The following is a 14,248-nucleotide window of genomic DNA, read 5'->3' as shown; positions in this document are numbered from 1 at the left end:
GAAAATGCATAATTTTCTATCAGGCAGATAGAAAATAGAAACACAACAATGTATGGAAATCATATCAGATATATTACCATTTTCCTGACTTTTCATGAATTGCATTTGTTTTTAAAAAAAATTTACACAGGCAGGGATAATTTCACTTGGTTGTAATATTAATCCTTGTCGTGTTAATGGAACTGGAACTGCTGTTAGTTATCAATCATCTTCTTGCTTATAGTTTCAAAATATGTCTATTGATAAATAGTTAGAGATAGCAATTTCTGCCAATAGCAACCTTTTGCTATTAGGATAATTATGAAAAAGTAAGTTTGTTTCAATGCCAACATTTAGAATAACAAAAGCATTCAGTGTGAAACTGATTAAAACCTCGTCAATTTCAGGTAGTAGCCAGAGGATTTTACAGAGGGTCCTTGTTTATAGACTGCCTTGTTTAAGGACTGTTCTAAGTTAAAACAGTGTAAACAAAATAGCTTTGTGATCAATCCTCACATTTATCACCGTTGCAGTGCCCATCAGTTCATGTGGTTCGCCCACATAACACCTATCCTCCGCGAGCTGCGCTGGCTACCTGTTGATCTCCGGGTGCGCTTCAAGGTGCTACTTACCATCCATAAAGCCCTCCATGGTAGTGGATCTGAGTACTTGAGAGACCGCCTCCTGCCGATTACCTCCCTTCGACCTATTAGATCGCACAGATTAGGCCTCCTCCGAGTTCCATCCGCCAGTCAGTGCCGACTGGCGACTACGCGGAGGAGAGCCTTCTCAGTAGCAGCTCCGACCCTTTGGAACGATCTCCCCGTGGAGATTCGCACCCTCACCACCGTCCAGACCTTCCGCACAGCCCTTAAGATCTGGCTATCCCGTCAGGCCTGGGGATAAGATTCTAATTCGCCCCACCCGAATGTTGAATGAAAGTTGTGTTTTATTGCTTTATTTTTTTCTCACTCACGTATTGTCTTATGTTTTGTCTTGCACTCTCCCTCCCATGAATTGTAAGCCGCCCTGAGTCCCCTCAGGGAAAAGGGCGGCCTATAAATCACATTAAAAAAAAATGTGATCACCATTCATGTGCTTTGCAACCAGTGTATGTTTACAAACGTTGCAGCATCCTGTGGTCATGTGATCACTATTTGTGTGTTTACAACTAGCTGTGACAAGCAAGCAAAGTTAACAGAGAAGGCAGAAGTAAAATCCTAAGCCGTGATCAGGTGATCTTTCACTTAGTGACTATAGTCTTTCACTTAACAATCAAAGGGGAAGTAAGGTTCTAAACCTGTTGTGATTGTGTGATTTTCTGCTTAGTGACTGGCACTTAGTGACTAAGTTGCCAATCCAATTGGATTGCTAAGCAAGGACTACCTGTAATCAATTAATTACCGTGACAGAGCTAGCCTTGTTAACTTGCAGTTAGTTCCTCTAACTCCCATGAACCCCAAACCTTAAGTAAAAACCTTGATTTTATTTAAAAGGCAACAATGCAAATAAAGTTCTATTTGACTTTAAATTAAGAACTTAGCATCTATTTTGTCAATAAAAACCAACATGTAAGAAATACATATTAATAAGTTAGGACCTTGTTATGATCAATTATTAAACAAAACCCAGCTATGCATTTTAGCAAGATGTGCCTAAATGAGGAGAAAAAATTTATGCAAAACAAAGGGAAAAAACCAGCATAAGCATCACATTAAAAATAACTAAAGAATATATCAACGGACGCTTAGAAGTCAACTGTTACACAATTGTACAGGTGAAATCTTTTTAGCTTTAAATGAAAAACATATCCTGGAATTATTCAAATTTCAAACGTAAAAGAAGGAGAAAGATAAATATATTTAGCATAATACGTACCTTTCCCAAAGAGGCAGCCTGTTTTAAAATACTTCGTTTAAGATCATCTGCTTTTTTCAAATGATAAGAATTCTTCTGACTCTGAATGACAAATACTATTTCCCGTAGCTCTGTAAATAGAAATATATAAATAAATGATGTCAACAATAGTAAGTGAATTCAGTATTATTATAAATAACCCACTGAAAAATACCCTGGGTTTTCAAGTAATGTACACATACATCAGTATCTCCTGAATTCTAATAAATTGGCTGAAAAAAGCAAGAAAAGTTTAAAATTTAAATAAAAGAATAATGCCAGAACCTTATTAACCACTGAAAATCCAATTCACAAACCATACTGTTGAAGATTAGATACAATAAAAATACTCATGTAATTTTACATGAATTTCTATAGTGAATTGGATTTTTAAAGTATTTGTGCATTAAACCTAACTAAGGTAATTTACTATTTCATTTAGAGTAAACAATTTTAAACGCTACTCATTTTCTCAGATGCATTATGCCCCTGTAAAAAACAATCTAAACTTGCCTCACAGGTACAAAAATAATTCACACCGTGGTTCTTACAAGAACGATGATTTCCTTAACACATATAATAGAATCTATTGGAATTTTAATGATCTCTTCACTTGTTTTAACTACCGATTAATCCTCGGATTCTGAAGATAATTATATGTATAGTGCTTAAAAGGTATTGATTTCTTCTACCTAAACAGCTATATACTGCCATATTATTAGTTGCACCAATAGGCTGCCCCGATATCTGTCTGTCTGTCTATCTTCACCACCCATCTTCCTTAGAGAGGGACTTAATGTCAATATTGCTATACTGTAGATACAATTACATTAAACCATCTGTGCTAATTATGGCATTCTACATTTTGATCCAAGCATAACAAATGTCTCAATGGTCCAAAGACAGCTCAAAGAAATTATTCGTCTAATCCACCAATTCATTTCCCAGGCCATACCTGACACCTAGGCCCTTGTTTCAACTATTACTAAGATCAAGAAAAAGAGGCTCTTACTGCTAAACAATGCTAATTAATATTCATATCAATGTTTTAAAACAGCTTTCACATTACTCAATGAGACGTTTAAAGCTTCATTGCTTCCCAGAAAGATTTTCAGGAGATTTGCTTCTCCAATTCAGCCTGCAACCTTCTCTTAAAAATATTCAATCTTTCATAAAATAATGAAGCGGAAAAACAATGTTTGTGTTTTGCTCTAAGACAATCACATCAGGAACCATCTCTGCTAATCTGGGCTGTGGTTCTAACTACTCTTGGTATGACCATCCCTTCCAGTCCATTTCTTTGTATCAGGGTCCCCTCTAGTCAGACCTATACAGGTTAACTTTAATGTATTTATACTGTTCCACATTTCAAAATATACAAAGCAGTTCACAATATAAAAATAGAAGACTAAATCATTTATCAAAAGTCAGCAAATAAGAGCAAGTTTATATTAATGTTCACATTAATAATGTACAGTCTCAGGAATATAGACTATACCAGTGTTTTTCAACCACTGTGCCACGGCACACTAGTGTGCCGTGACATAGTGTAAGGTGTGCCGTGGGAAAAAAACTTTATATATAGTCAATATAGGCACAGAGTTAAATTTTTTAATATTTTCTAATGGTGGTGTGCCTCGTGATTTTTTTCATGAAAAAAATTGTGCCTTTGCACAAAAAAGGTTGAAAAACACTGGACTATACAACTTCTATATTATTCGGATGCCTAACTTCTTTCTAATTCCCATGTTTTCTGTGCCTAAACAATTACAAAGATGCCTGATGTCAAGTCAGAGTAGCCAAACACAAACACACACAAAGGTCACAAACTATCCTACTTTGATGACACTTACTGAAAGACTAAAAACATGTGTCCCTCTTCATCACTCACTGACACATAGGATTCATATTCCATGAATATGGAGATGCAACTGTATTATCATCATGTTGTTTAGTCTTCAGCTCCTAAGGCTTTTTGCAATAACATAATTTCTTATCATTTTGTTTCAAACCATTTATAAACATACTCGTGGAAAGAATGGTATTGAGCAAATAAAAGTCTAATGCAGAGACTAATATAACCTTGCCAAGATGGAGTATAGGAACATCTTTTATCAGAAGTACTTAATCAGAAACGAGGGAAGAGGAAGAGTCCATAACTCAGCAGTCAATGCATAATCCCGATGAATCTTCACTAAAATTAATCAGATTGCAGTGGCAGAAGAAACAACTCTGTCCATATCCATGAAGACCTACTACAAGTCCCACCCCAACCCCAATATTTTGGACTTCAGCTCCCACTACTTGATGGAATAGATAGCATTAGGATAGATGGGCAATCTGTCCTAGTTAAATCAACGTATTTTTACTGAAAAGAGAACTTAATAGGGCAGAGAGCATTTGTTATTCTGGACTTTATAGCCCCCCAGAACAGCTTGCAGTTAATATCAACTAGAGTAGAACAGGAACAAAAGGATGGTTGCTATTCTTTCATTATACAAGTAAAACTTCTTAAGGGTATCTGGCTGGTGTCTGAGGGAAAACAGTTGCATAAAGCATACATTTGGTCTGATCTAATATGGAGTCTTCTTATGTTCTTGCAAGTTGTTCTTGCGAGGATAAAGTAAATAATGTAAATTTGTGATCCAATCACAATAGTATGGTAGCAGTTACCAGGATTAAAATCTAGGAAGGCATAATGGCATAATGTGACAATAAATGCAACACATATTATTCATCCTGACTGTAGATTTACTACAAAGGTTAATATCAAATAGGTTGACTTACCTTTGCTTATTTGGCTTGAATGCTCGTTTTTTCCTGGCATCTGTATTAAGAAATTAGGAACTATATTAAAAATGCAATTGAACAGGGGGGAAACAACCCTTTAAAACAGTTACAAATGGTTAAAAATATTCACAATCTTTAACAAAAACCTTTGTTTATCAGCACCATTTATATTACAAGTTTCAAGTATCTAATGAGCCTCACACTTACCAACTCAGTAATTCTTATAAAAGCCAGGCAAAAGTTAGGTTAATCTTATTATTTTCATATAGCAGCAAACAGGACCTTGCCTAAAGCTGCCAAACGCATTGGTAGCTAAGTCTTTAATTCCCGGTTCACATTCTTAGTTACCACACTACACTATCCCTAGCTAAAATAGGTTTATTAAATGGACCCTTGGCAGAACATTATTTTATACCACTTTATTAGAAATTGTAGCATAAAAAATTAGCTCCTGTGATCAAATTTGACATTTTAAATTTCTGTTTCTTATAATCGACCGGAACTTATCTACCATATTAGAGTATAAGACGCACCAGAGTCTAAGAGGCAGCAAGATTTTGAAGAGGCAAATTTTTTAAAAAAGTTTTTGCACTCTACAGACCTCCCAAAAACAGCCCGTTTTTTGCAAAACTGGGCCCTTTTTTGTTTTTTTAAAAAGGGCATGCATAGCCTTTAGGAGGCTTATAGAGTGCTCCTGGGGGCTGGGGGGGGGCAAAACCAGCCCATTTTCATTCATTTTTGCCCTCCCCAGCCCCCAGGAGTACTCTGGAAGCCTCCTAAAGGCTATGCACGGGCATTTTTGCAAAGGAGGTAGGGTTTCAGGAGGCAAAAAATGCTGTATTCAATGTATAAGACGCACCCAGATTTTCACCCTCTTTTTTTGAGGGAAGAAGGTGCGTCTTATACGGCAAAAATATAGTAAGTAATTAAAATAAACTACTTTTTCAAGTAAGTCTATATGGCCAAATACTGATGAGAACATACATCCCAGGAAAGCTCAAATCCGAATTATATTACAATCTAAATACAGCAGAAAAGACCAAAACAAAATCTAATAATTCAGTGTTATGTACAGAGATGTCAGAACTTAGCACTGTGCTTTGGAGCAAAAAGTTCACCATAGCATTACCCTGGAAACCAAGTTCTAAAAATATCTTGACTATTATTCAGTAGTGACTAAGCAACTGACAGCAGATATTTGCTGAAATCACCTATACATCATGTAGCAATCTCACTACTCAAGAGGAAGCGTTTCCTAACCAATGAAATAGAGCAGCATCATAAAGAGGCACAATTATTTGTTTAAGTATTTCTCAACAACCTGCAACATATAACCTTTTTAACCTATTCCAAATCCTTGCTAACGTTGATCTAACTTTACTGAATTTCTCCTGCAGCCCTGTAATCACTTTGCTTTTTCTTCCTTCCATCAGATATTAGCAGTCTATAAGCCCTCAAGGTCTCTTTTATAGCATTCACGGCATCCTCTGGCTGTAACTACTAACTGTTGTCATTTTGAGATAGGAAACTTTCCTAACATTTTGAGACTTAAATATGGAGGAAAATAACACTAAAAGATTAAAGCATACACATCACCATTAAAAAAAACCCTCAAAATTTCCCAAATTCTGCATGATGCTTGGGTACCAAAAGATTACAGACAGCAACTTTAGAGAATCTGCACCTCCACCTTCCACAGTAATGCAGTGCATAAAGGAGTACAAAAAAAAATGTTAATGTAAATTTACATAGCATTATTTCATGAAGCCTCTTTCAAAAATGTAAGTACCAGAAATGTTCATGTAGAAAGAAAAAATGTGTTTCTAGATATTAAGTTTATCAAGCTGCTTGCATTTGCAGGTATTACGTTTTGCTTGCTGTTTGGGGAAGAGTTTGTTTTGAAATGTGAACACTTTACAGGTGGCCCTCACTCCAGAACTACTTGTTCAGTGACTGTTCAAACTTACAAGGATGCTGAATGGGTGGGATTCAGTGGTGAAATTCATTTTTTTTTTCCTACCGGTTCTGCGAGGGGAAGGATACTGCAAAATCCCCACTCCCACCCCACTCCAGGGGAAGGATACTGCAAAATCTTCGGCTTACATTTATGGCCATTTGCAGTGTCCCACTGTCATATGACTGAGATTTTCGGCACTTTTTTCCAGTTTCCAGCAAAAACACAGATTGAGCAAATAAATAAATGTATAAAATCGGGTGCAGTCACATGAATATCCACTATAAATAGTCAACTTATGGCAATAATTCCAGGCTCAATTACAGTACAAGATTACTTGGACATTGAATCATAAATGAACAGTATTCTTTAATTTTGAATTTATAAGCTCCTAAACTCCAATGGACAGTAAGCAGGAGTGGGATTCAGCCGGTTTGCACCATTTCAGATGAACTGGATATTAATTTTGCATCCTGTTTGCCGAACCGGTTGTTGTAAGGACCAGCTGGCTCCTCCCATCCCACCCTGCCTCTCCCAGGAGTCTCCATGCGGCCTGTTCATCATGCCTGGTAAGTGCAGGGCCTGCGTGGAGGCTCTGGAGAGCGAAAAACAGGCCTCCCAGAGAGCCTCTAGAGTTCGGGGGAGGCCGTTTTCACCCTCCTGGAGGCTCAGGGAAAGCCTCCGGAGGACAAAACACGGGCCTACCGGAAGTACTGGAAGTCTGAAAACATGCCTGTTTCTGGCCTCTGGAGGCCGTTTTCGCTCTCCTGGAGGTTCGGGGAAAGGCTCTGGAGGCTGGGGAGGGCAAAAACACTCCCCCTGCTGTGGTGCAGGAGGACATGTAGGCCACGCCCACCCAGCAACTGGGCAGAGAACCGGTTGCTAACATTTTTCAATCTCACCCGACAGTAAGCATGCTGGGTATCAAAACAGAACTTTAACATATGAGATTACAATGCTGTTCACAATCAGAGCTGTGAAAAACTTCTTTGCATTTCAAGCAAACCTATTTACTGGTATATCAAAACTTGACATATTTTACAGGTAAATCTTTTCAAGTTTCTTGCTATCTTTGCACAAGAAATTTAATACCTCTGACAGAAGTTCGGTCCAATCTTTTCCATTTTCAGCAGCAACATGTAGAATTAAAGCTGAAAAAAAGGAGAACAAAGTTATCCCTCCTCTCAAATGTGTCTTGTTTTTTTAAATATGAGAAATTATGTTTACATAGATATTAAAAAGCAATTTAGATAATAATATATCTTAAATGTGTAGAATGTCTATAGCAGTCATCATTATAGACATTAGTTTCAAGCATGAGATCATTATGTTTGAAATTAGTACTGTATTGTTTGCTGTAGTGTGAAAATGTTATTCCCATTCTTCCTGGAATAAAAAAATGATCTAATCTGAAGCCACTTTAGATAGTTGCAAGTCAAAACCAAGCCTATACAGCCATAGCTTTGTTATCCAGCACTTCACTTTTCTAAATAATATGCATTTCACATCTATATTACCTTTTATCTTTCGGTTAAGCTTAACATTTTTATTTATGAAAGAGGACTTCTTCAGAGGCTGAAATTGTTCACAGTACATTTTTTCCTGAAACAATCCAGGATAACAAGTCTAAGAAACAGCCACAATCAGAATCTGGGCACAATCAGAACAGCAGCAGAATATGCTTCCCAAACATTTATGGTTAAAAACTTACAAGTCATAAAAGACAAAACTAACATTATCTGGCATAATTTGAAAACAAGTTTGCCATACAACAGCACTGGGATCCATTATCCTGAATAATTTGATACTATCTTCATGTTTGGCAACCAAGCAGTTTACCTAAATACACAAAGGCAAGTAATACTGTACTGTATGAATATCAAAAGTGCATTTAATTTCTAAAGCAACATGCAGTTAGATACAGTCATTAAAAGTCTTGCAGCAGGATTTTATAGGTGTTATACCTGTCAAGTGTGGTTGTATTGTGGGAAATAATGTTATTACTAGTTGCTATGGTGGCTATCTTTCTCAGCGATGATAACTTTGTACATATATTGCTAACTTACCAGTGAACCTATTGCTTAAGAGTATTGTACAATCAAGTACGGATTCCTTTTGGACAATGCACTTTTCGGGAATTAACAATTTTAAGTCTGAAATGTTTTAAAGTTAATGTGCTAAGAAAGAAGGAAACTATTTAACCTATTTTGGCAGAAAGTAGCAGCACAATTGATAAATGCTTTGAGATGATTAAACCACTGATTTAGGTGCTGCATCAGATATTTCCCCGTTTCTTCCAAGTGCAATTCAAGTGGTTTGGTTTTGGTTTTAGTTTTATTAGCATTTGTAGGCCGCCCTTTTCCCTGAGGGGACTCAGGGCGGCTCACAGAAAACCAGGGAGAGGGGAATACAACATTAAGACAACAACATATAATAAAATAGTAAGCAACATCCATTCATCATTCGGGCGGGGTAGCGATTCTTATCCCCAGGCCTGACGGGCGAGCCAGTTCTTCAAGGCAGTGCGGAAGGCCTGGACGGTGGAGAGGGTACGAATCTCCACGGGGAGCTCGTTCCAAAGGGTCGGGGCTACTGCTGAGAAGGCCCTCCTCCTTGTGGTTGCCAGCCGACACTGGCTGGCCGATGGAATGCGGAGGAGGCCTAATCTATGGGATCTTATAGGTCGTAGGGAGGTAATTGGCAGAAGGCGGTCTCTCAAGTATCCAGATCCACTGCCATGTAGGGCTTTATGGGTGATTAATAGCACCTTGAAGCGCATCCGGAGATCGACAGGTAGCCAGCGCAGCTCGCGGAGGATAGGTGTTATGCGGGTGAATCGGGGTGCACCCGCTATCACTCGCGCGGCTGCGTTCTGCACTAGCTGAAGTCGCCGGATGCTCCTCAAGGGCAGCCCCATGTAGAGCACATTGCAGTATTCCAGCCTAGAGATCACAAGGGCCCGAGTGACTGTTGTGAGGGCCTCCCGGTTCAGGTAGGGTCGCAACTGGCGCACCAGGCGTACCTGGGCGAATGCCCCCCTGGTCACAGCCGTTAAATGGTGGTCGAATGACAGCTGTGGATCCAGGAGGACTCCCAAGTTGCGGACCCTCTCTGAGGGGTGTAGAATTTGACCCCCCAGCCTGAGTGTTGGAATATTGGCCAAATCTTTGGGAGGAAAACACAACAGCCACTCGGTCTTTTCTGGGTTGAGCACAAGCTTGTTAGCCCTCATCCAGTCCATAACGGCTTCAAGACCCCGGCCCATCACGTCAACCGCTTCATTGATTTGGCACGGGGCGGACAGATACAGTTGAGTATCGTCCGCATATTGATGGTATCTGATCCCGTGCCTGCGGATGATCTCTCCCAGCGGTTTCATGTAGATGTTAAATAGTAGGGGGGATAAGACCGAGCCCTGCGGCACCCCATAATTTAGGGGCCTTGGGGACGATCTCTCCCCACCCACTAACACCGACTGCGACCTGTCCGAGAGGTAGGAGGAGAACCACCGTAGCACGGTGCCTCCCACTCCCACCTCCCGCAGTCGTCGCAGAAGGATACCATGGTCGATGGTATCGAAAGCCGCTGAGAGGTCAAGAAGGACCAGGATGGAGGGATGTCCTTCATCTCTGGCTCTCCAAAGATCATCCATCAATGCGACCAAGCGGTTTCTGTGCTGTAACCGGGTCTGAAGCCTGACTGGAAGGGGTCTAGATAGTTTGCTTCCTCCAAGGACCGTTGGAGCTGGAAGGCCACCACCTTCTCAACAACCTTCCCCAGGAAGGGAAGGTTGGAGACCGGACGATAACTGTTGAGGACAGCTGGATCCAAGGATGGTTTCTTCAGGAGGGGTCTCACCACCGCCGCTTTCAGTGCGGCGGGGAAGTTCCCCTCCCGAAGGGAGGCGGTTACAACCGCCTGGATCCAGCCTCGTGTCACCTCACTGCAGTTAACAACCAGCCATGAGGGACACGGATCCAGAACACAGGTGGAGGAACTTACAGCTCTCATGGCCTTGTCCACATCCCTGGGGGTAACGTCCTGAAACTCAACCCAGAGCTGTTCTCCTTGATCCCCCTGTGCCTCGGCTGGAACTGCAGGTGTGGAGTCCAAGTCCGACCGAAACCGAGCAATTTTGTCCGCTAAGAATTGGGCATATTCTTCAGCTCTGCCCTGCAGGGGTTCCCCCGTCTCCCTTTTGTTCAGTAGGGAGCGGGTTATCCTGAACAGGGCGGCTGGGCGGGACTCAGCGGATGCGACCAGGGTGGCTATGTGCGATCTTTTTGCCGCCCTAAGTGCCCTAGTATATTCCCTGGTGCAGGTGGTTACCATTGCTCGGTTCGATTCGGACTTATCGGACCTCCAACGGTGCTCTAGGCATCTCCTCCGGCGCTTCATCTCCCGGAGCTCCTCGGTAAACCAAGGGGGTCTCCGGGATCCGCCGCCTCGGAGGAGCCGTAGTGGCGCAATCCGGTCGAGGGCCTCTGACGCTGCCAAGTGCCACGCAGCAGCCAGAGTCTCCACCGGACTGTGGGCGAAAGTGTCAGGAATAACCCCAAGCTCTGTCTGGAACCTTGATGGTTCCATAAGACGCCTGGGGCGGAACCACCTGGTCGGTTCCTCCTCCCTACAGTGGGGGTTTGGCCTCCGGAAGTCGAGCCTCAGTAGGCAATGGTCTGACCACGACAGGGGTATGATGTCGCTCCCCCTCAGACCAAGATCGTAAATCCACTGCTCCGAGAGAAATACAAGGTCAAGCATGTGTCCCGCTGAGTGGGTTGGGCCTCGAATTACTTGGGTCAAGCCCATGGCTGTCATGGAAGCCATGAACTCCTGCGCCCCATCAGAGTTTTCACCGAGCGATGGCAAGTTAAAGTCCCCTAGGACCATCAACCTAGGGAACTCAACTGCCAGCTCGGCTACCGACTCGAGGAGCGAGGGGAGGGCTGCTGCAACGCTGTTGGGAGGCAGGTACGTTAGCAGCAGCCCCACTTGACCCTTGAGGTCCAACTTTAACAGCAAAGACTCACACCCGACAATCTCCGGAGCAGGGACCCTACGAGGAACTAACGACTCCCAGATAACGGCGGCCACACCTCCACCCCTTCCCTGGGCTCTCGGCTGATGCAGCACCTGAAATCCTTCTGGGCTCAGCTCTACAAGGGGGACTCCTCCCTCTGGGCCCAGCCAGGTTTCAGTAATACATGCCAGGTCTGCCCTCTCGTCTAAAATTAAGTCCCGGACGAGAGGAGCTTTATGGACAACAGACCTGGCATTTAGCGACAACAGCCTGAGACCAGGGTCCTGACTACTTACGCCATCTGGTCTCGGAGTGGGACTCCCAGGGCCGGAAGGAGGGATCTCTGTAATGTAGCGAACCCTCCTTCCCCGGTAATGGCCTGCCCTGAAGTCCCCGCCGTATCTGCCCCTCCCTGTTACGACCGCAATACCCCGACCCTCTCCCGTGTCTCTGGTCCCCTCAACCACCCCCATAGCCCCCGCAACTCCCGGCAGGTCCTCCGAATCACACATACTCATACACTCCCCCAAACAATCCCCACGTGTTGCATCATTTGGATCAGATTACTTTTGGGACCATTTGCCCTTGGTTAAATCTTTCTGTTCGATGCACTTCAATCAATGCTGTTATGGAAGTTAGAGAGATAGATGAATATCACTTTTTACTGCCTCAGTATCTCTCCCACCTTCCCATCTCACAATGGTCTTATATGGCCACCCATCTCACACAAGTTACAATTACATGGCCACCATTTTTACTCAAGTCACTGTGTATTTGTACACAGGCGAGTTACAACAGGGGACAGATGAAACAACTGCCAAATGTTGCACAGAGCTGTGGCCTTTCAGGTTCTCCTCTGATCTTCCTTTTTTTTTCTTGCTGCCAGTTTTCTCTGACCACCTCTTCTGTTGACCTAATCAAGCAACCACATCAATCACCAGTTCCATAGGCTTGTATTTCTTGGAAGAAACAGGTGACAGTTGGTGACACTCTAACCCTACGCAACTCTGCTGAGACTCTCCTCTCTGCCCACTGATATTTTGCAGAATGGCTCCACCACGACAGCTGCAGCTTTGAGGGCTCACTAGTGCCAACTGTGTGCTGGCAAGAATTGAACTTTTTTCCTATGCTGCTTTCAGCATCTCCCTCATTTACGAACTACCAGACCACCACACCAGGCCAGTTCTTCCTTTGATGTTTACTACTTCTACTTTTTCTGCTGTTTTACTCTTCTTTTTCATCCAGCCTTGAATTTCCCCAATAACTCACAAAGGCAGACATAGATTAACTGAGCAAGAGGTTAGCAAAAAAATATTTTTTTTTAATGAAGGAAAGGAAAGTTACTACCTCTAGTTTGCAGTCTTGCAGACCCCCTTTTTGAATCTGCGCCGATGAAGTGGCTTTCTATTTACATTCTGGAAAGATTGGCCAGTATTATTTTGGATGCTCAAAGTTTAATGTTCATGTTTTTGTTCGTATTGTAAGAAAAATTATTTCTGTTTTTGTATTCCTTGTTTTCTGCATCTGAGAGCAATAAAAGACTACAGAGCAAATGCATTCTATGAAACCACTATCTTTCAGTCCAGCAACGACATCTTAAACTATGAGTCGGATCTTTCTTTCAGGAGGAATGTAATCCTTTTCACAACGTGCTGAATGTGAATTCCCAAGTGCTATCTCCCATTGACCCGCAATACTGTCCAGATTTAATTTCAGCCTGGCTTTCTTTACTCAGCCTATTAGCAAACTTAAGTAACATTTATTGCATTCTTAATTTTATTTAGATTATGATTGGATAATCAAAAACATTATTAGCTAATAAAATTTTCTTTGTTGGAGAGCATTTAGGAGATAATGAGAGTGCACCATGTGTCTTAATGGATTTTATTGTACACCTCCAGGACTAATGCAGATTATGGTGATAAATACCATGTAGAAAAAATATTTAGATAAGAAAACAGCAATCAACTTACGGAATCATGTAGGAATCCTCCATATTCTGTCAAATGACATCTATTTACATTTGAATACCCTAAATGCCCTAAATCCAGCCACAATTAAAACAGATAACCCATTTTTAAATTAACAAAACTTTCCCACCAACAGTGACGGAGCAAACCGCTAGTATAAGGATTCAAAACCCCTGGTCCGGCATTGGGCCGTGGCATGTCAGAAACCGGACCCTGCAAACAAGTGAAGCCCCATCCGTGGGATGCAGGCTGCATGCGAAACCACACCCGCTTCAATCTGTGGAAAAACCTCTCCATGAAACTGGTCCCTGATGCCCAAAAGGTTGGGGGTGCTGCACTAGTATACAAAAAGAAAGCTATCCCCATTCCCTTCTAGTACTAACAATGTTACCTACCGTGTTTCCCCGAAAATACGATAGGGTGTTTTGACCCCTGAAATAAGCGCTTGGCCTTATTTTCGGGAAAGTCTTATTATTTTTGAGATGCAGGAGGCGGCGAGTGTGGTCACCTCATGGTTGCTGCTGTGTTGCAATATTTTCGGGGAGGGCTTATTTTCAAGGGAGGCTTATTTTAGCACATGCGCTCAAAAGCCCAATTGGGCTTATTATTCGGGGAGGTCTTATTTTCAGGGAAACAGGG

General features: G+C 42.0%; 1 protein-coding gene across 1 annotated transcript in view; it reads right to left on the bottom strand.

The window, feature by feature from the left end:
* Positions 1-14,248, bottom strand: part of B3GLCT (beta 3-glucosyltransferase) — an 86,420-nt gene that overhangs the window by 67,968 nt on the left and 4,204 nt on the right. The window contains 3 exon segments of the mRNA XM_032219982.1: positions 1,858-1,967; positions 4,663-4,702; positions 7,712-7,770. Coding sequence (XP_032075873.1) covers positions 1,858-1,967; positions 4,663-4,702; positions 7,712-7,770 — 209 coding nt within the window.

The sequence above is a fragment of the Thamnophis elegans genome, chromosome 6 (genome assembly GCF_009769535.1).
Source record: "Thamnophis elegans isolate rThaEle1 chromosome 6, rThaEle1.pri, whole genome shotgun sequence".
Lineage (NCBI taxonomy): Eukaryota > Metazoa > Chordata > Lepidosauria > Squamata > Colubridae > Thamnophis > Thamnophis elegans.
The sequence above is the reverse complement of the archived record's forward strand: the minus strand, read 5'-3'. Positions and strand labels throughout refer to the sequence as shown.